General features: G+C 46.8%; 1 protein-coding gene across 3 annotated transcripts in view; it reads left to right on the top strand.

The window, feature by feature from the left end:
- The window catches only part of TRAF1 (TNF receptor associated factor 1), a 29,043-nt gene extending 20,345 nt beyond the window's left edge, over positions 1 to 8,698 (top strand). For all 3 annotated transcript variants that reach the window (XM_036915484.2, XM_036915483.2, XM_057498981.1), the window contains one exon: positions 57 to 8,698. In XM_036915484.2, the coding sequence (XP_036771379.2) occupies positions 57 to 275 (219 nt within the window). In that variant the 3' untranslated portion in view covers positions 276 to 8,698. The remainder of the gene's footprint in view (positions 1 to 56) is intronic.
- Positions 8,699 to 21,404: the final 12,706 nt, after the last annotated feature.

Raw genomic sequence — 21,404 nt, 5'->3', positions numbered from 1 at the left:
GAGCCCCCCAGTGCTGCTGCCCAGGGCCTGACCTCCCACTTGTCCCTGCTCTGCAGGTCACCTTCATGCTGCTCGACCAGAACAACCGTGAGCATGCCATTGATGCCTTTCGGCCCGACTTGACCTCAGCATCCTTCCAGCGGCCCCAGAGTGAAACCAACGTGGCCAGTGGCTGCCCTCTCTTCTTCCCCCTCAGCAGGCTGCAGTCACCCAAGCATGCCTACGTGAAGGACGACACCATGTTCCTTAAGTGCATTGTGGAGACAACTGCATAGGGTGGGCAGGGCCCTGCAAGCTACACCCAGTTCCTGAGGGAGCACAGTTCAGAATGGGGGGTTTAGCGAGATGATTGAGTCCCTGCCTGTAGCGCCCAAGATCCCAGCACAATGATGGGCTGCAGCTGATGTGACCTGAGTAGGACTGACAGATTGACTGTGGCTGGCTGTCAGCTTAGGGTGGTAGGACCTTGGGCTGGGCCCGCAAAGGCAAAGGGTCCAGAAGGAGTTGGTAGCAGGATTGTTCCTCTCTCCACTGACCACACAACACTGGAGGCCCAGGAGCCACTCTAGCCCTGAAGGTGGAGGTGGACTCTGACCAAGACGGGGAGGGAATGGGGACCAGGCCTGGAGCATGAATGGTGAACGGGAGGTGTGGGACCTAGCAGAGAAGCCCTTGGGATGGGAAGCTCTCTGCACTGGGGGAGGGCATCATACCTGGGGGTTGGATTGGAGACCTACAAGGTTCCTTTCAGTCCAGAAAGTCTCCAGTTCTAGGCCTCCTGGTGCAGGTGAGCCCCAGGACTCCAGGGGTTCTGAAAAAGTTCAAAAGCCTCATGCCCACTGGGTTCCTCACTACCTTCAGTAGCACCAGGTGGGCTGAGCTGGCCTCCCTGGCACCTGCCACCTGGGCCAGGCCGCTCTACTCCCCAGCATGCAGACCATACAGGCCCTGCATCTGTGCCTCCACCAGCCCAACTCCCCTTCCTTCGGATGAAACCAAGTCACAGAGCTCCCAGGAGCAGCCCAAAGGAATGTGGAGGAGAGGGCATAAACTCTCCACTCTCCCCCTTTGGGGCATTCCAGAATCCCATGTCACCTGATTCACCAAGGTATTCACTTCTCTCAGTTGACTGACCAGGGCCTCTGAGCTACTGAGCAGAGGTTGTTCTTTTAAATATGTACAAAACCAAAGAACATTTGTTTTAGTCTCTTTTGAAGTTTCCCTGAAGGATATGGCCATGGGAGCTGGCCATAACCGAGCCGCCCTGGGAAAGAACTGCAGAGTTGCAGGTGGTGATGCAGGTAGCGCCCCAGGCCAGTGTGCCCGCAGGAGCATCCCCTCTTGGCCTCTACCTCCTCCTTCCGGTAATGGGGAGGACCGCCCCAGACCTGCGTTCTGGGGAGGAGGTGCCACACAGTGGAGGCTCGAGAAAGAGCCTGGTGCCTACCTGTCACTGCCTGGACGTGGCCCATCCTTGGTTTCCCACCAGGAGGCCTCACACAACCAGTTCCTTTAGGGACCCTTACCTAACTCTCCAGAGACCCTGAGACTTCATGTTGCTAGCCAGGGCTTCTGGTCAAGACCCCGCTTTCCCACCAGCCTTCCTGCAGCTTCCTCCTCTGCCTGCTGACCTGCAGTCACCTTCACTCCACACCTTCAGAGTTTTCATCTGTGAAAAGGGTCCACGGCCCTGCCTGGTCTCCCTACCCAGCATTGGTGACAATGGTCCTCACAAAGAAGGTGAGGGAGCAGCACCACTCAGTGGGCTCAATGCATCAGAAAACCCAGACCCAACCTGGGCCATGCCTAGTATCCCATTGTGCCTGAGCACCTGAAAACAGGGCAGCATCCTCCCTGGCTCTGCCCAGCTCACAGGGTTTTCACAAGGCCCAGCTGGAGCTTACTGCTTTCTGTGTACAGCGGTGCTTTGCCATGCATGACAGGCAACAAACATGTCAGGACACCTTTTCTTGTCCCCAGTGCTGACAGCCTGTCAGTAATGAAGACTGACTTGCCTCCCCTTGACAAGGGTAAATAAGTCCAGATCTGGCCTAGCAAGTTATGGGGACTTCTGCCTCAGAGCTGGTGTCCTGGCAAATCGCACCATCGAGCTAACAGGATTTGTAGGGCAGGTTACTCTGAGGGGCAACGGTTGCCCTATACCTTTACTTATCTCTTATGGGAAGAGACATACTTTCTTTAAACAGTGGGAGTCACAGCTGTTCTTTGAGCAAAGCTTTGCTGAGACCTGGAGTATCATCCACTGCACTAGACTCTAGGGAGGGAAAGGTAAGATGTGCACCCTACCCTCAAATACTCAGCTTAGTGGGAAACAGGCACATAAGCATATCATTGAAACTGATATGTAAGAGTAGCTCAGAGAAAGCACAGGATCCAAATCCTGTGGGTGAAGCAGGAGGGCTTCGTGGAAGAGGTGACATTTAAACACAGCCTTAAAATATTTTGAGATGCAGAAGATAGGGGTGTGGAGAGGAGTAAAGATGATGTGATGGGAAGCAGTCTTGGCTACAGGTAGGGTCTGTGAGGCGGAACCGTAGCGGGGAAGGCAGAAAGGTGGCATAGGCTGGAGCATAGACGGCATCGAAGGCAGTCGCAGCTGCCCGAGAGGAGCGGCACAGGCTTTGGGCAGGGGGCCCCAAATCACCCGTGTGTGAGACCCTTTGGGCTCTGAGCATGACCAGGATTAATTTAAAACATTTACCAATTTGTCTTCCAGTGAAGCTCTGCATTAAGTACACTGAATGTTTGGCATCTCACCTCTTAGGGGTGATTCAAGGGGAGGGAAGGCAAGACACAGGCAAAGCCACTGTCTCACTGGACCCTCACAACCCCCCTGAGACAGGCATCCTGCGATCCCACCTTAAAGGTTGGGAAGCTAAGGTAGGAGAGGCCCAAGGTCAGGTTGGAGCAGGGAGGCAGCCAGAGTTAGAAACCAGGTCTTCTCTTGTTACTTTCCTTCCTCTTCAAGCTTCCTTGTGGCCAGTCTGTGTCTTCAGCTGCAATGAGGTCCCATCTTCATGGAGGCCTTGGGAGGCACTGGATCCCCCTGCTCCCCAGGAGAGCGGCCCAGCCCTATGGAACCACCAGTGCACTCTGTGCCCCAGAGGAGAGTGTAAGCACACACAGCACTCAGGCGTTCGCTCACACCCAATGCTCACAGGCCGCCTCAGTGGTGACAATTCTAACATCACAGTGTTGTTGGGAGGATGCCCAGATTGCCGAAGACACTGGCTTTGAACTCTGTGGGGTCCCAGGCTAATGATAACAAGAATCTCAAAACAGCCACGGAGCATCTAGCTGAGCGGCAGACACTGCACTGAGAATTTACGTGCATTGTTTTAATGAACCTTGCGTAAAAACTCCATGAGGAGGCCTGATTATTATCATCCCTGTTTTACAGAGGAGGAATCCAAGGCTTTGAGGGTGAAAAATCACTCACCCAGGGCCACAAAGAGTCAGAGGCCAGAGCAGTCTATGCCGGGTTCAAACCCCAAGTCCAGTGACTTGATTGGCATACTGTTGTGGAAACAGTACAGAAAGGTGAGATCCAGTTTTCATTCTGCACAGACTGCAAAATTTTTTAAATAGCCATAACAAAATGATAGCTATCATTTGTTGAGCATCCACTTTGCTTGCAAGTACCACACTTAATATTGATTACTGACCTGATTGTTTTCCTCACTTTATAGATGAAATAAACAAGCTCAGAGAGGCCAGGGAACTTCCCCGAAATCACACAGCTAATAGGCAGGTCTCTTTCCACGGTCAGAGGTCTTACCCATGTGTAAAATGGTGATAATTTCCTACCTCACAGGGGTGTTCAGGGATGAAGCAAGCCAACATACAGTAAAAACTTAGCATGGACAGCACGTAGTGTATGAGCTTTATAAATGACAGCTGGCATTACCGCTGTAACCACTACAGTGGTCTTAGCCCTCGGTCTCCAGTGCAGGAGCCATTAGTCAAAGCCATGACATCCTCCTCCCTACTAGTCCGGCTTCCACCTCCAAATCACCGACTGACTGTAGGCCAGCACCTTCCCTTCATCAGGCTTAGAAAATGACACTTGGACTGTAGGAAGGTAGGAACCACAATCCCTTCACCTGGGGCCACAAGACACTGCAGAGAACCTGCCACTAGGAGACAGCAAACATATATCCAGCAGGCTGGTCACCATGCACCTCTGAGGCTGTTTCTGCAAAGTCCTATGCCTTCAGCACTCCTGTCTCCCACAGGCATGGAACCTGCCTAAATAGCATGTTAGGTTGTTACTATCCAGAGCCTTCCTGTTTGAACTGCTTCCAGATGTTTTCAGAGCCTTCCACCCCAATGCTGGCACCTATTCCTTCTGGCCCAGAGACCTCCTTGCAGCTCCACAGGGCAGCCCAGCCTGGACCAAAACCTGGGATAGAGCTGGGAAACTGGCAGGGAGGGGAGAACCCAATGCAGATGGAAGCCAGACTGGGTTTCCTCCTGGGTCCTGCCAGCTGTATGGCCCTGCCCACTAGTGCAGGTGAGAGTTTGACTCAGGAATAGTTGTTGGCACCTATACAGACAGTGAAGGGAGCCCCTGAATGTGAGTATCTCTGGCCTCCCACCCACCCACTATGCAGTCTGGCATAGCGAGGCTAGGAAATGTGTCCAGGTTAGCATGGCCAGCCAGTGGGAGAGCCAGTAAAAGACCCCCAGGCTCAGTCTTCTCCACCCAAGCCTCAAGACCCTCTTGCTTGGCCCCCTGTCCCAACCAAAACACAGACCCCACAGGAAGAACAGAGCTAGGTGAGGGCCAAGCCTTGGGGAGGTCCCTTTCCAGGAAAGGGCCACAGGCCCTTTGTCAACAGGACAAGGCCTGCTCCTGCTGCTCCTGAGGTTTGGTTCTATAAAAAGAAAGACAGGAAGAGTTTGTGAGGACACTCAGGAGACCCTCTTGACCTCCCTGTGTCCAGAGCAATGCAAACCTGGGAGGCAGAGGTGCAGCCAGCCTTTGCCCCGGAGAGCCATCATAACCCCTGTGCCCAGGCATCATCATGATCTTCCATTATACAACCCTCCTAACTGTTCCTAGAGCATGTTCATACCCAAGAGATCCTTTGACCTTCACAAGGGCCCTGAAAGTAGGCCATTACTCTTTGCATTTTATAGATGGGGAAATTAAGGCTCATAGAGGGGATAGGCAGTATGACATAGTGGACAACAGTGTCCCCTCTGGATCCCCTTCCTGGTTCAGCTACCAACTCACTGGGAATCTCTGGTAAGCCTCTTCCCCACTCTGAGCCTCAGTTTTCCCATCTTTAAACTAAGGCTGCTGAATCCAGAAGCCTCTGAGGACCCTCCCAGCATTCAAATCTCACATCACAGGGCAGCACCCACAGCCAACTCATCAGTTCCACCCCCCGACCCTTACAGTTAAATAAGCCCTCATTTAACAGGTAGCATGTTGCATCTTCCCAAACATGGGTTATTATCAAACCTATTTTATGTACAAGGAAAATACAGTCAACCAGGGACATGAAGTGACTTATCCAAGACCCCACCATGAGTTAAGGGCTGAACTGGACTGTGAAATTAAGAGATCCAACTAGATTTTTCACCTTAATTCCCTAGAGCTGCTAACACATGTGGCTATAAAGCACATGTAGCAGGGTGAATAACAGCCCTTCAAAGAAGTCCACAGCCTAATCCCAGAGCCCATGAATATGCTACCTTACATAGTGGCCAAAGGGACTGCAGATGCAATTAAGAATCTTGCAATGGGCAACATTATCCTGGAATATTTGTGCAAGACTAACTTAATCACAGGGGTCCTCATAAGTGGCTCAAAAATGGTCAGAGTCAGAGAAGGCAAATCGACAAAGCAGAGGGAGAGAAGATGTGACAACAGAAGCAGAGGTTGGAACGATGCACTTAGAATATGGAGGAAGGGATGGATGGAGGCCAGCAGCCTCTAAAAGCTGGAAAAGACAGGGAACAGAGAATTTACTTCATGAACTTTTTATATTTAAGACATGTTGAAATCAACATTTCAAAAACAAAATATATTATTGAGCTAGTTTCACATGTTTCTTTTTTTAATGTTGATATTAGAAAGTTTATAATTACTTGTGTAGCTTATATTGTATTTCCACTGGTCAGCCATACAGGACTCCCATTGCCTTGGCTAAAAGGAGCAGATCCCCCCCCCAACAACCCTGTTGTAGTTGGGGAGGGGGCCGGGCGCTGGGTAAGGGAATCAGCCCCCCAAGCACAGTGCAGGTGGGTTGCCCTGGTGGTGGGTGAGGGTCTGGGTGCCCTCCTCCCCACCTCCCATCTGCCTAGAGTAAGCCCTGCCTCTGGGCCAGCCTATGTTCCTGGTAGACGTGACTTTTATTTTTAGCAGCCGTACTGGCTGCCTCGGCACAGCTGGCTCTGAAGCTTGCTGGGTGTGGGCCAGCCCCAGGCCTGCCAACTCCCTGCCAGCAGGCGTCTCAGGAGAACCCAGCTCCATGGCTCTGGGGCCTTCCAGGGCTCATAAGCAAGCCTCTCAAGTCCCTAGCAAGTAAATATTATCATGATCTGCATATTTTCTATGATGAGGCTGAGGCTAAGAGCTCGGAGGGGGCAGGGCAGGGTCTGAGCCGTCCTCCCAAAAGCCTGCAGTACCTACTGAACTCTGGGTGGTTGCCAGGTCTTGCAGCCTTTCTCTGGGGGCATTTTATACTTTGGAAAGTATCCTAAGCAAGAGAAATAGAGATAATTCATTAGGAAGAAGGTAGGTAGTAGGAAGTTTAGTTTCAGAGTGTGCAGCCAACATCTAATAAAGTGGGTCAGAATAATAAAAAGATCCATGCAAACATAAAGATACCTGAAAACCAGAACTGCCTTCTGGTTCAGCCCAAACTCTGGGATCAGGAACACCTGGGTTCTGAGCCCTGCCGGTCTGGTAGAGCACTCTGGCTTGGCCTTCTCTGAGCCTCAGCCTCCTCCACTACATAGTCAGAGTAACAGTGGTTAGAGGAACTAAATGAAGTTGTGGACGTTAAGTGCCTAGCACAGTGCCAGGCACTAGTGAGTCCTCAGTAACAGGAACACCAGCGAATATTTACTGTTATTCCTATCTCCCGAGGGCTTAATGTGTATCCAGCATGGTGCTAGCGGTTACATAAGTCCTCTCATTGCCACATCACAACCTCTATTATTATTATCACCTTTTGAAGATAGGGAAACTGAGGCTGAGGGAGATGAGGTAATCCTTCAAGGTCACACAGCTCCTAAGGGGCAAAACTAGAAATGTTTTGGTAAAAAGTTTATTAAGATATAATTCACATGCCATACAATTCACCCCTCTAAATGGTACAATTCAAAAACATTTATATTCATAAAGTTTTCATATATTTATATATATATATATATATATACATACCTAAAGTACATATGTGTGCATATATACTTTCTTCTGTTTCTTTCATAGAATCCTAACTGACACTGTCTAAAAACTGTTTTTCAATTTTAAATAATGTTTTATTTTATAAACAAATTTATTTTTAAGTAGACAAAATTATAATAATTTTAAATAATATAAAAGTGGGGTGCATTTTATGGTAAGTAAATCATCCTGCAGTAAAGCCATTACAAATGCTATAAGTGTTAGCTGCTCATTATTTTAAAAAGAGAGAGGGAAATACAGAAAAATATTCCACTATTCAGAGATAGCTACTATTAACATAGTAGTATATTTCCTTCCAGATGTATAGATACATACAGACATGCCAGACATACACAATCTCCGACGTTGAGATATGTGTACATTTTTTATTATCCTGCATTTTCTATTTCATATTGTTAACCATTTTCTATACCAGTGGGAAAAAATCTATGACAAGTTACTATTCATGGCAATGTATAATTCCATTATATGGAGGGGCAGAAGTAATTTCCATCCTCTTACTGTTGGATAATTCAGTTATGTCCCTCTGTGGTGAACGATCTTGTACCGAAGTCTTTGGTGGTCCCTCTGATCACTGAGGAGAGGTACTTGGAGGGACAATAACTGGACCAAAGGGCGTGAACAGGATGAAGACTCCGGGTACATAACTGAAATGTGTTTTCCAGGAATGACTTAGCAATTTAAACTGCCCAAGTAGTATACCAGAGTATATATCTCACCTCAGTAAATGTTGCTGTATTTAAAAACATGTGCTAATTTGCTACACAAGAAATGGCACTTAAAAATTGTAACATGCAGTTGAATCAATCTTTCTTTACCTGGCAATTTGCACTGCCATTCTTATCACACACTGAGGTCTGTATCTGATAAGGACTATTCCTGGGGGATTTTTGCTCTTCTGATCCTTTGCCATTTCCTATATCCTTATCACCTTGTTTTGATTATTACAGCTTTATAGTATGTTCTAAAATGTGCCACAACAAGGGTTATTTTCCTTCACACAATAAATTACCCTTTTTTGAAATTACTCTCCTTTTTCAACATTTGTTGACTTTTTATTCTTCCAGCTAGAACAAACATGATCAAACATTTCAGAGATTTTTATTGGAGTCTCATTAAACTTGCAAATGAACTTGATAAAAGCTGACATCTTTACAATATCCAGTTTTCCCATTCAAGACCATAATATGAATGAACCTCCATTTCTTTATCTTTGTATATTTCCCAATAAATGTTTATCATTTTCTTCTTAAAGGTTTTTCACATTTCTTGTTAAGGTTAGTTATTGGTACTTTATGACAGATTTTTTAAAGTCATTTTCTGATTGGTTATGTTGGTATATAGGTGGTACAGATATATTAGGCTGTGACTGCCTTTATATCCAACCAATTTACTGAATTCTCTTATTAATTCTAGTAGCTGTTTCAGTTAAATCTCTTGGTTTTCAAGATGGACATACAGATCCTCTTTTTAAACAAAAATTTTTATTGAAGTATCATTGATATACAGTCTTATATTGGTTTCAAATATACAATACAGTGGTTCAGCAGTTACCCATATTAAATCCTCATCCCCTCTAGTATAGTTACTATTTGTCAACATAGAAAGATGTTACAGAATCATTGACTATATTCTCCATGCTGTTCTACTATCCCCGTGACCAACTTATATTATGACTGAGAATTTTTGTGCCCCTTTATCCCTCTCACACTCTCCATCCACTCACCCTAGTGCCCCCGCATGGTGACCACCAGTCACTTCTCAGTGTCTGTGAGTCTACTGTAAACAGATCCTCTTTAACTCAGCATAATTTTGTCTTCTTTCCAATACCAGTAACACTCTGCAGCCACAGGACCATTTGGTGGATAAACATAAACCAGTTAACTTGTGATTTACGATCTTCAATTCCCTTGTAAGTAAAAAAATGGAAATAATATTCATGTATAATTATCTACCTTGTTGAGGTGCTACAATATTAAATATAATATTTAATATAAATTCCAATTTCAGAGTTCCTAAGAAGTAGCAGTATTTTTCTCCTGCCACCTCCTTGCTTCATATCTTACTGCAGTGGTACAACTTTCAGATCAATGCTGAATAACAGTAGTAGCAGACATCCTTAAAATGGGTTCCTAATTTTAATTGGAGGACTTCTAGGGTTTTACACACAGAGCCTGTTAATCAAGTGATCATGCCTTTATAGCTATTACATAAACACAACATGAAAATACAAACTCCTCTTTAAGGCAATCATGCTTCCCTAAATTTGAAAACTCAAATACCTCTGACAATTTTATTTGTCAACTATATTATCAGTGAAACTGGGGAACTTTTTTTTTTTTTTTAAGTTTGCTGGAGGTTTCTATACTTTGTTCTCTTGAGGAGGAAGTTCATTACTTTATGAGTCTTAGTAACTCTGAAATTCAAGTGAGAAAAACCCCTGGGAAGCTAGGTTAGATTAAAACTTCTGCAGGGCTTGCCTCCTCCTGGAGCACTGCACCTGGAGTCCTTTAACCTGGCTTCAGATCCTACTAGCTCCTTGTTGGCTGTGTAACTTGGGACAAGTCACATCACCAGCGCCTAGACCCTGTCATCAGGGGCAAAGCTGGATAACAAAATCCCTGACCGGTTGGGTTATGAGGGTCGCCTGGGATTTCACATGTAAGGTCGAGCCACACAAAAGGTTCCCAAGAATGTTAGGTGCAGCTAAATGCTCTGGGGGATTGTGTGCTGGGTTTATTCAAGGGGGAGAATCCCTAAAGATTCCTACCAATAAGTTGTTTGTCAAGTGTTCACTCATCAAATCCTCCTGACATTCCCGGCACTGTGTTAGTCTTGGGCACCAGTGGTCAACCTCCCAGAGCACAGGTTGTACAGGCAATAAATGAACACAGATAAATATGCCTTCCCATAGCGAGGGGCTGGCAAGGGCCTAACAGGGGAGCGGCTGATGGCCAGAGCCAGCCTCCTCCCCACGGTCCCGCCGTCGGGCGCAGCGCCGCCCAGCACTCAGAGCCATATGGAATGCATTGAGCGGCGCTTGCATTCCAAGCACGCGGTTTTGCTCTCTCAGGCGCCTTTTCCTGGAACGCCAGCCAGGCCCTCTCCGGGCAGGCAGGGCCTCAGCACCCGATAAGAGGGCCTCCTGCCGCTGCCTTACACCCAGAGCAGCGCCAACGCCAGCGAGGGCGGGAGCTTGGGGGGAGAATGGGCTCACGGAGGTGGCGGGGCACTGGCCCTCAGCAGCATGTCCTCCGACAGCCCTGGGGCCGGGGCCTGGAAGGTGGCCTGGTGAGAAGGAACCAGGTGGCCCCAGGGGTCTTTGGAATCACAACGGTCCTGTTGCTTTGTTGTAGAAAATAGAAACATTTAAAATAAAAATCGGAAGGTTGGCATTCCCATGAGGTTCCCCTCACTTTGTCTTGTTTCCCCTCCCTGATGGAGCCCTTCTCTTGTGGCCCATGACGGATTCTGTGCCCATCACGGAACTGTATCAGGTCGTACCTGACCCTCAAAGGTGGGTTTGATGAATGACTGGGTGAGGGAGTTATTCAGTACCAACCAAATGCCCCACACGATTCCCACATGAATCTCATGCCTTACAGAAACCCACTGTCCTAAGCATCGTTTGTGTTTACAGATAAGGTAACCGAAGCTCAGAGCTGGAATCCAGGCCCCACCTCTCGACTGTTCCAGGGGTCTCCAAACTGGCTGAGTCAGAATCACTTGAGGGCTGTTAAAACACAGACTGCTTGGTCCAGTCCGACTTTTTGACTCAGTAGTTCTGGGGTGGGACTGGAGAGTTTGCAGGTATCACACCTTCCCAGGTGGTGCTGATGGTCCCGGTCTGGGATCACACTTTGGGAACCTCTGCCTTACATGGTGGCGTCCCCTCTGAATAAATTCCCAGCACTTTGGCAAACCTTAAATTCACCATAGGCCACTTGCCATGGCAAGGATCTATGATGAATCTGTAATGATATTAGAAGGTTACATGCCTGACTGTCCACCTGATGTCTCCCTCACAAGAATGCCCCCCAGATGCTGCCTTCAGCCCTCTGTAAGCGTTCCCCTTAACACCACAGGACACAAACTTCCAAAAGTGGGGGGCATCCATCAAGCAGTGAGGAATTTGCCCCCTTAAGTGATCACCAGGAGAGAGGCTAGGCAGGGCTGGTGTAGGAGCTGGAAAACTTGGGGAAAACTGTGAGGGGCTGCCAGAAAGGGGCTGTACAGGATAGGACTGGAGAGCTGAGTGGTAGAGGAGGGAAGACAGGGTCTTCCGCACTTGAGCAGGCTGGGAAGAGATTGATGGTTCAGCTGCTGACTCAGGCAGGAAGCTACCTGCCGTTACCACCATAAGCAGGGGTGACCTGGGTGTGGTAAGCAGAGACCTAGGAGCTGAAGAAATTGAGGGTTTCCTGGAACTCATTTCCATTTTATTCCCCCAGTGGGTGCATGTCAGGCTCTAGACAGCTTGAGCAGAGTGAAAGTATTCTCGCTCATGTTGCACCTTATTAATTAGGCTATTAAATGACATCATATACAAGGGTGTTTGTTATTAATTGCAGCTGCCATTTATTAAGTGCTTATTATGTGCCCGATGCTTTGCTTACATCATCTCATTCAATCTCCCAACAACTCCCAGGTGGGTGCTGAGATTATCCCCATTTTATAGGTGAGAGAACTGAGGAAGGAGGCTTAGAGAGGTTAAATAACATGACTAAGGTCCTAGTCGCTGGGAAATGACAGGGCTATTGTTTCCCTATCACTACATTGTTCCTTGCACGGTTTATCATCCTGCCCCTCATTTCCTGAGCACCTGCTCTGTGAGAGGCCCTGGGTGGGACTGCAAGATGAATCATTCAAGAAGTCATTTATTCAACAAACTTTTTTTTGAGCACTTATTATTTTGTGTGGGCCTATTAATTTATAGCATGTCTTATTCCAGAAAGCACTTAACTTCTTTACTTGATATACAAGAGACTACCATTTTAAAGGTGCTTTCATGTGACGGTTGATGAGTGGAAAATAGAAGTTGGAAAGGTCAGAAGAACCCAGGAATGAGACAGGCACACAGGCCGCAGACCTTGAGGTCCTTCATGTTTTGGAGACAGGCCACAAACTGTCCTGAGCTTTCTAGCAGCCAAAACCTGATTCCACCTGGTTCAGGGTCTGTAAGATACCAACAAACCAGTTGCTAAGGCAAAACATGACTCTCATAGGCCCTCAGGCCAGAGAGGCCTTTTCCTAGTGATTTAGCACAAAAAGACTGTTGAACAAAAGGAGCAATGTCCCCAAACAGCTTATTTATTGCATGTACAGCACAAGTCTCAGGGGCTGTTGCCTGTGCCCCCTCCGTGCTGGCCCAAGTTCCAAAGTAGAAAAGAAGCTCAGAGGAGAGCAAGCGACAAACAGGGTAAGCACGCCACTCTCTACCTTAATCTACATGAAGGGTTTATAGGAAACGTTGACAACAAACTGGCAGTCCCCTAGGTAAAAGCAGTCCTCAGGTAAGCTGTGTGTGGCCTGAGAAGTGTAGTTAAACTGATTGAATTGGTTTTCAAATTTAAACAGATTTCACATGAAAATCCAGATTTGGGCTGTTTATTGAAAAAGAAAATCAGGATTTCACAACACGGAGCCCACATTCCCAAAAGACAAGACGTGGCTAGAGCTGAATAGTTTTCCACCTGATTCCATGGTTCCCTGAAGGCCTTTTTTTTTTTAACTTCCTTACCTGGCTTTGCAAGTCATAGAGAACTTGCAGCCCCATTTTATATTTTGAGTTGTGGCACATTGGTATGTGTCAGAATCACCCAGTAACTTGTTTAAAGAGTGGGATCCCAGGTCTGGCTCCTTGGATTTGGGGCAGGGCTGAGACAGGCAGCCTTCTAACAGGTGAGTGTCAAGCAATGGTCTCTCCTATTAGGCCTGGATCACTGGGTCGGGGCTGGGGGTAATTATATAGCTACACTGTATATAGCATTGCTGATCCAGATAAATGGATACATAGTGTTTCTTTCAACATCAACCTGTGGCAAGCACAATGGGTTGTGAGTTGAGGCTCACCCTCCCAGGTGCCCGGAGTTGCAGCAGCTCTGAGTTGCTGGGGAAATCCTGAATGTGGGGAAGTTGCGGTTCCTATGGCCAGGATCCTCACTGAACTTAAACCACCTGATAATGTAACTGGCCTGTTGCTAGGCTACCGCTTCCACACCTTTAGGCAATAAGCTATTATTGCCGTATATAGAGAGCTCAGCCCAGTGCTCTGCGCAGAGGTAGAGATGCTAGTGCTCCACCTGCCGCCGGGAGAACAAGCAAGGTAATAAACCCTTTCACCCCAAAGAACATTCTGCTGTCAATTTCTTTGGTCACATTGAATCCATAGCGAACTTGCCTGGGGCTGAAACCCATTGGCAAGACACTGAGTCAAGTGCTCTAAGTCACCAGGGTACTCAACCTTGGCTGCACATTAGAACCACCTGGGGAACTTCTCAACCATTGGTTCCCAACCCCATGCCAGGCCACCTCCTAGACCAACTAAACCAGAGTCTCTGAGGATGAAAACACAGGCACGGGCATTTTAAAGCTCCCCAGCTGATCCCAGTGCACTGTCAAGTGTGAGGAGCAGGGCTTAAAAATGAGCACCGGCTCTGGGCAGGGTCTGGTATTGACTGTAGGAAGACAGAGATAAGCAAAGCTCCTAGGAGCGGGAAGACGATGGAGGCAGGTGAGTGGGTGGCCTGTTATCCTAAGTGTGATAAGTACTCTAGGGAACCCAAGCGGGGACACCTAACCTAGCCTGGGGAGCTCACACTCTCACCCCTGCCCAACCCCCAGCCTCTGGAGGAGAGGCCTGGGCTGTTTTGGGAGTAAATACCATCCAGCCACATAAGGGAAGGAAAATCCCAGCCCAAGCAAGGGTACAGTGCAAAACTCTAAGGCCTGAATAGAGGAGCAGGAGATGGAGCTGAAGACTGTCCAGCACTGCTGGATCAAGGGGGGGTGGGGAGCATAAGAGGCCACAGAGTTGGGACAGAGCCAGATCACAAGGCCTTGCATCCCAAGCTAAGGAGATTGAATTTAACCCTGACTCTCGGAGGAATCTCTGGGGAGTTTGAAGTCACAAAATCATATGGGTGAAGAACCCCGTGATGAACTGGGGTTACCAAGGAGGGCTTCCTGGAGGAGATCAGACTTGAACCAAGGACCAGGTAGAATTTGGAAAGCTGGCAGGGAGGGAGAGGTGTAGTCATTCTGACTAGCTACTGCAGTTAAAGTTCTTGAAAACCCTTCCCTCCTCCACATCCTTTGAAACATTTGAATCACAGACTGCCTGTGTTAAATATGTGTTTGTCTGTTATTTGAAAGCTGTGGTTTTTCTTTTACAGTTTCTGGGCCCCATCCTTTGACTGGGAACCAGGAAGGAATGAAGAATTCATCCTCTTGCCCAGAGAGCTAATTATTGAAACACTGTGGGCCTCGCCAGGGTTTATGGCGTCACTGATCTCTGTCCTCCAACAGCTCCTAATTTCCAACTGGTCAGAGTTTTCAGTACGTTTTTATGGCCTGCCCCAAAGCCAGCTGGAAGCCCTTTTTCCATAAACTCTCCCTGAGACAAGTAGCCAGGTTTCACATATTAAAATGAAAATGTCAAAGGAGTTGTATTAAAATATATATATAGGCTCATTTGTGAGGCCTCAGCTCACGAAACTCACATCAGCTTCCAACAGCATGTGCCCGTTTTTTCCTGCAAAGCTGATGGTCAAGTTAGAATAATGATAATAATCACTTGATCACTTGTTTATCCAATTCACCCCACAAACAACTTACTGGGCATTTACTAAGTGCCAGGCTTTGAGCTGAGCACCAAGATGAGAAGATACCCCAGGCATAATTGCTCCATCCCCACTGCCCTCTAGGGCTCAGAAATACAGTTTATAAAGTGTTTTCACATGCAGTGTTGTGAACTGTGTGTACTGTTATATCCCCATTTTTCAGAGGAGGAAACTGAGGTTCTTAGAGATTAGATAACTTGCCCAGGGTCACAATGGTAGTAAGTGGTAAAACTGATCTTAGGTCCACAAGTTCAAATCCTAAATTCTGTCCACTCTACCTTGCTGCTTTTTACAATACCATCTAACTGTTACTGGCTTAAGTTGGACCTAGTTCCAAGAGGTTTAGCTATCACTTATAATCTGCCCAATGTCCACTCCCACCTTAGAACCAGGTGTCCCTTTTGGGAGAATTCCTCATTGTGAGGAAAAACTAGCATCCACTTTCCCATGGCCACCATTACTATGCAACCCTAGTGAAGCCAAGTTCTTCCCCAGCCTTTCCTCCTGTCTGGACAGTGGATAGGTACATGCGAACTACAGCTTCAGCCAGTCAGGTACTCATCCCCAGGGCTGACTCTTGAGTGAGTAGTGAGGGGACCCTTGCGGGTAAAATTCATTCTCAGTAGAGAACCCTGGATCAGACTGTGCCTGCAATAGTTCCTTGGCTGGGATTCCCTTGGCTCTGCCCTCTCTGTCCAAGCCTGTTCTCCAACCTCTTGTCAGTTCTATGACCCCTCACTATATTCTGAAGTTGGCCAGAGATGGTCCTGGTTGCTTGTAACCAAGAATCCTCACTGATAAAAGTTCATAGATCTCCATCCTGTTTACAGAGCTAGCAGGAAATAGCTACCTCCCTTGGGGCTGTGGGCACTGACCAAGAAGATTCTTATCAGGAAAACCATTTTTGACTGCTGTGAAATGTTGGCATAGCCTCTTTTGCCACGGCCTGAGAAATAGCATAGCAGTTGGGCCCAGCTGTCCATGCTGCTGCCTTGTCCTGAAAAGCCAGGCGTAATCTCTGTTCCATGCCTCATCGCTGGGTTCCAGACCTCTTAGCTCCTCAAGCTTTCACGTATCTTGCTCTTCCACGATTCCATTCCCCTCTGGGTCTTCTAAGAGTCATGAGCATGGAGAAGCAGGCTGAAGTAAAACCCACGGGTATGTTCTGCTGAAGGAGGGATGGGCTGGGGTATATGGACAGGGGGCAGAAGGGCCAGGAATAAGGGGGCCTTCCTGTGTGCTCAGGAGATGGGCTGTGACGGATCTGATCAGTGGTCTGTTTTCAAGGACTGTGAAAGAGACTTCATCATTCAGTGTTCTCCAGGAAGACAGAAACAATTACATATTAATATGTATATTTTATAAAATTTATGTTTTATTTAGAAATCTCTAAGAATTGGCTCATGTGACTGTAGGACTGCCAAGTCTAAAATCCGTAGGGCTGGCTGACTGACTGGAAACTCAGGCAGGAGTTGATGCCACAGTCACAGGCAGCATTTCTTCTCTGGGAAACGTGTTTTTGCTCTTAAGGCCTCCAAATGATTGGACGAGACCCACCCACACTATCAAGAGTAATCTTTACTTAAATCAACTGATTATAGACATTAACCACATCTACAGAATACCTTCATGGCCACGCCTAGCATAATGTTTGATCAAATAACTGGCTGCTAGAGCCCAGCCAAGTTGACGGATAGAATTAACCATCCCTGAAGGGTCATCCCAGAGGCCTGGGCCTTCTTGTGGTTGTCAGAGGGGGTGACTGCAGGAAGAATGGATCAGTAATTCGGTTGAGACACACTTGAGCTGACATTGGGTCCATTAGGTCATCTCCTGGGCTGCAGAAGAGGACATGGTCCCTTGGTCACACCAAGGGTGAATTGACAAATGTCAGGGTTGGCCATGAAGAGTTTGAGAATAGATTCCTCATTGTTTGAGCCAGAACTCTTCTCTGCTTTCCTTGGGACATGCATAGATGAAGCCCCTTGCTGAGGAAACTGTCCCTGCCTCTTCCCAGTGCTGGTGCCCTTCCCCTTTTTGTTCAGCTGCCTTAGCCTCTATTTTGGCTGGATGTCCATACAAACTTTGCCTGCCTATCCTATATAGGTCCCAGGGCCTCCCTCCTGAGGCCAACTGCTCTGGATTCCCTGTCCCCTTCTCTTCAAACTGCCCCCAACCCCAAGCCACCACACACATAATCTCACAGGCGGGTTAATTTCCAGACCCTATTTGTCTGAACACATCTGCAGTGAAGAGCTCTCAGCTCAAAGGCTCCTACCCAGAGCATCTCCCACACAGGCTGGGCTTCCTCCACACAATTCTGGCCCAGATGTTTCCTTTCCAGGAGGCATAAGGGACCTTGAATTGTAATCTTGGAAGAAGTAGCTCGACAATGCAGATCTGAGTGGTCTCAGCTAAACGTTTTGGAACTATTGCCCCAAATTAGGCCAAAGATCAGGGAGTGGGACAGACCACAGAGAGAAACCAGGCTTCAGAGTTTCTGCTGAGAGCACCAAAAGAATGAAGATTACCTTGTAATAGACATGGAATTCTGGTAGCAGAATCATAGTCTCTCCATGTTGAAAGAGGTCCTGAAGATCACTTAGACATTTCTCCCTGCAGGCAGGGCTCCCTCTGAAATTTGTGAGAATGTCACAAATCACAGACCACTCAACCAGAAAGGTTTTAAAATAATATGTTGGCAGTAGAAAAACCGCAAGAGGACTGCTGGAAATCTGACGAAAGCAACAAGATGTAAATCTCTGGGCAGGGAGGCAGAGACCCTGATCAAATTATGGCTCATCTGCAGATTTATCACTTAACCTTGAGCAGGTCTTTCTGGGATGACCCTGCGCAAGCCTCACCTGCTCTCCAGAAGCCAGTTTCTCCATCTGAAAATAAGGTGGGAAACCTGACTTCGGAGGTCCTCTCCAGTGTTGTGACCACCTGGCCCTGAGTCTGGTGTCTATCATTTTCTAACTGCATGACCTTAATCTCCCATCTCAGTTTCATCATCTACAAAATGAATCAGAATCCCTGCCTTGCTCTTCTTGTACAGTCACCGTGGAAATGCAGTGAGAGATGTGAAATGTCCTGTATAAACTCCAGAGAGCTATTCATAAATGAAGTATTATTGTAAGATGAAATATCACTGTTGGTTGTATCTATAGCGTCTTAAGCTGCATAAGAACTTACAAGACCAAATAGCAACATTGACAGAGACAGAGGGCTTTGGAGTCCTGAGCTCTGCTACATTTACCCATTTCCTCATGAGTGAAGTGGGGTAATAACACCACCTGTGAAACCCAGGGTGTCGTGTGTGCTCATTTGTGTTAGCAATCACCATGATTACCCTCTTATCCCGAGGCAAGGGAGGCAGAGTGGGGCAGTGGCAGGGCTATTGTCTTTGGGATATACCAGACCTAACTGAGTTCAAGCCTAAGTTCTACCATTACTAGCTAAATCATACAAATAAATGATCATGTTATGTCCACTGTCTTCTTTTTTGCTCTCCACTGTTTTTTCCTGAGTAGTTTTATCTTGTCTCCTTCATCAAATGCCCAATAAAGGGCCTGGCTTCTGGGGACCAGTTATCATCCATTTCCTCTCTCTCCCAAATGCCCAGCTTGGGGCTGGGCACTCGGCCACCCTGTGGATAAAATGAGAGTTCCTATAGCCAGGATTCTCACCTGGCCCTGGTTGGCTAGCTCACTGCACACCTGTGGGCAATACATGGCCATTGACTCTATATAAAGAGCTCCGCCCAGTGCTCTGAGCACAACACGGTGGCAGGGCTGCAAGGCTGCAGGAGAGCAGAGCAGAGGCTGGAGTGGTGGCAGCGCTGAAGACAGAGGCCCAGAGGATGGCTGTGCGGGACAACTGTGCAGAGAGGCCTGGAGGATGGCTCTGTGGGACGGTTGTGCAGAGAAGCCCAGAGGACAGCTGTGCGGACAGAGGGGCCCAGAGGCAGAGACTGGCTTGCTGCATGCAGACTCGCTCTGAGTGAATGGGATTTTAGTGACTGACCTGTCATCTGGGAATAAAGTTGGGTATAACCCTTTCACCCCAAGAACATTTTGCTGTCATTTTCTTTGGTCACACTGAATCCATAGCGAACTTACCCGGGGCTGAAACTCTGGAAGTATCTGCTAAAAATGACATAGATTAACAAAATACTGAGGGTTCTTGTTTGAGCTAGAATTTAATTTGTTTCTACCTACCTAATTCTATCTTTTATAATCACAGTATTTGTACCATATCAGCCAAAAACTGTGATGGAATATGTACACTTAATTCATAAAAAAAAAAGAGAAGAAAAAGTATCAAGTAATAAGTATGGTATTTGGTGGGTCAAGTCTTCATATGAGACCCTTTGTGGAGAAATATTGGGAACTACTCATTTGTTCTAACATGCTTTGACCAGTAAGTATATCTGAAGCCCAGATTAGAGAAGTGACTTATTCAAGGTTACCCAGGAAGAAGAAACAAAGTTTAGATTAAGCTCATAGAATCATTTTGTGGTCAGAGGGAGCTTAGAGATCATAGGCATTTGCTCGGAGCCACTGCTCTTGCCTTGATTCCATCATTTAACACATTATCATAATTCACTGTTAGATGTGTCTGTCCCTCAATCCCACCCACCGGCTCTGGACGGGAAGCCTCTTGAGGCCACAGGCTGTGTCTTACTCATCTTTATGGCCCATCTCCCCAGCCCCTATTGCACGGTTCCTTTCCACACCACATTTCCCTAAAAGGCTTATGAATGTTGAAAGTGTGAATAAAGAACCGCTTTATTTTTAACAGATGGAGAAACTACATTTTAGAGAAGAGAAGGGACCCGTCAATGGTTCCACAGCAAGCTTGCAAAGGAGGGCCAACATGATCTCTGGCATCTCTGGAAAGTCTCTCTTTTCTACACCTGGGATCACAGAATAGACAGACACTTGACTTCTCTCATTTCCCCACAAAAGCCACAGGTAAAGGTGTTTATGGCTTAGAAACTAACCAAGGCCACAAGCACTTCAATAGGTCACAGTCTGACCCTGTTAACTGTTGCTGTTTTTCACTTTTTAAATGGTGTTAACAATCATGCTTTATACTGTATTGAAAACTCTCATTACCTCCATGCTGAGGATATTATAAATTGACCCCTCCAAATTCAAGCAGTGAAACACAGGCCCACCTAGCTTGTCACCTGATTTCAAGGGTGAAGGCATAATTACTTCCAAAAATTGTATTACAATAGTAAGTATTCATATTTGGTGAAAAGCATCTTAATCTTTGTAGAGCACATTTTTACATGCTAACTTGTCTAGCACTCAGATATTTCTGAAACAAAATTATGTTTTCTCAAAATAAGTTGGTGCTATAAATTTAAAACAGGGGAACTTACTGTATGTGAATTACATATACCTCAATAATGCTGACTTTAAAAAGGAAGACTTAGAAAGCCACAAGGAAGAAAATAAAAGTCACTTTCATTTTCACTGTTTTCCTTAATTGAAAGAAATTGTCCTTAATTGAAAGAAAACACAGCATAGTGTAGCAGATGGAGTAGAATGAATTACTGCAAGGTAAGAGATCTTCTCTAAATGTGTTGGGCAGTGTCCCCTGCCAGAGAGGGGCCCCCCCAAGCCTCTACTCTCTCCCCTGAAAGTGGATGTGATGCCTGCCACACCTGCTTCATCAAGCTGTGGCAAATCTGCTTAACAGATGTGTTAGGACTCTGTGAGCTAAGATGCCCTCCCAGGTGACAGGTGGCGCTACCCACAAACCTCCTCAGCTGAAATCTTGTCATGGTCTCCCTGCCCTTCCCAACTTTAAAATTACCAAATATTTCAAACATACAGAAAATAGAGAAAAAGTGTTAGACTTGGGAAACAGAAGTATGAGAGAGAGCAACTGGACCAGCCACCCAGGTTTGTCAAATCTTGACACTATGCCAAATTTGCTTCAGACATTTTTATTTTTTCTAAGAAATAAAACATTACAGATGTAATTAAATCTCCTGAGTCCCTCTTCCTGATCTCATTCTCATCTTTCCCTTCCAAGAGGTAACACTATTCTAAATTTGGTGTTTTTGACTTCCCATGCAGGTTTTAGCACTTAAACTATCTGAC

The sequence above is a fragment of the Manis pentadactyla genome, chromosome 3, assembly GCF_030020395.1.
Source record: "Manis pentadactyla isolate mManPen7 chromosome 3, mManPen7.hap1, whole genome shotgun sequence".
NCBI lineage: Eukaryota > Metazoa > Chordata > Mammalia > Pholidota > Manidae > Manis > Manis pentadactyla.
Note: the sequence above shows the minus strand (reverse complement) of the source record. Positions and strands in the feature narration are given on the sequence as shown.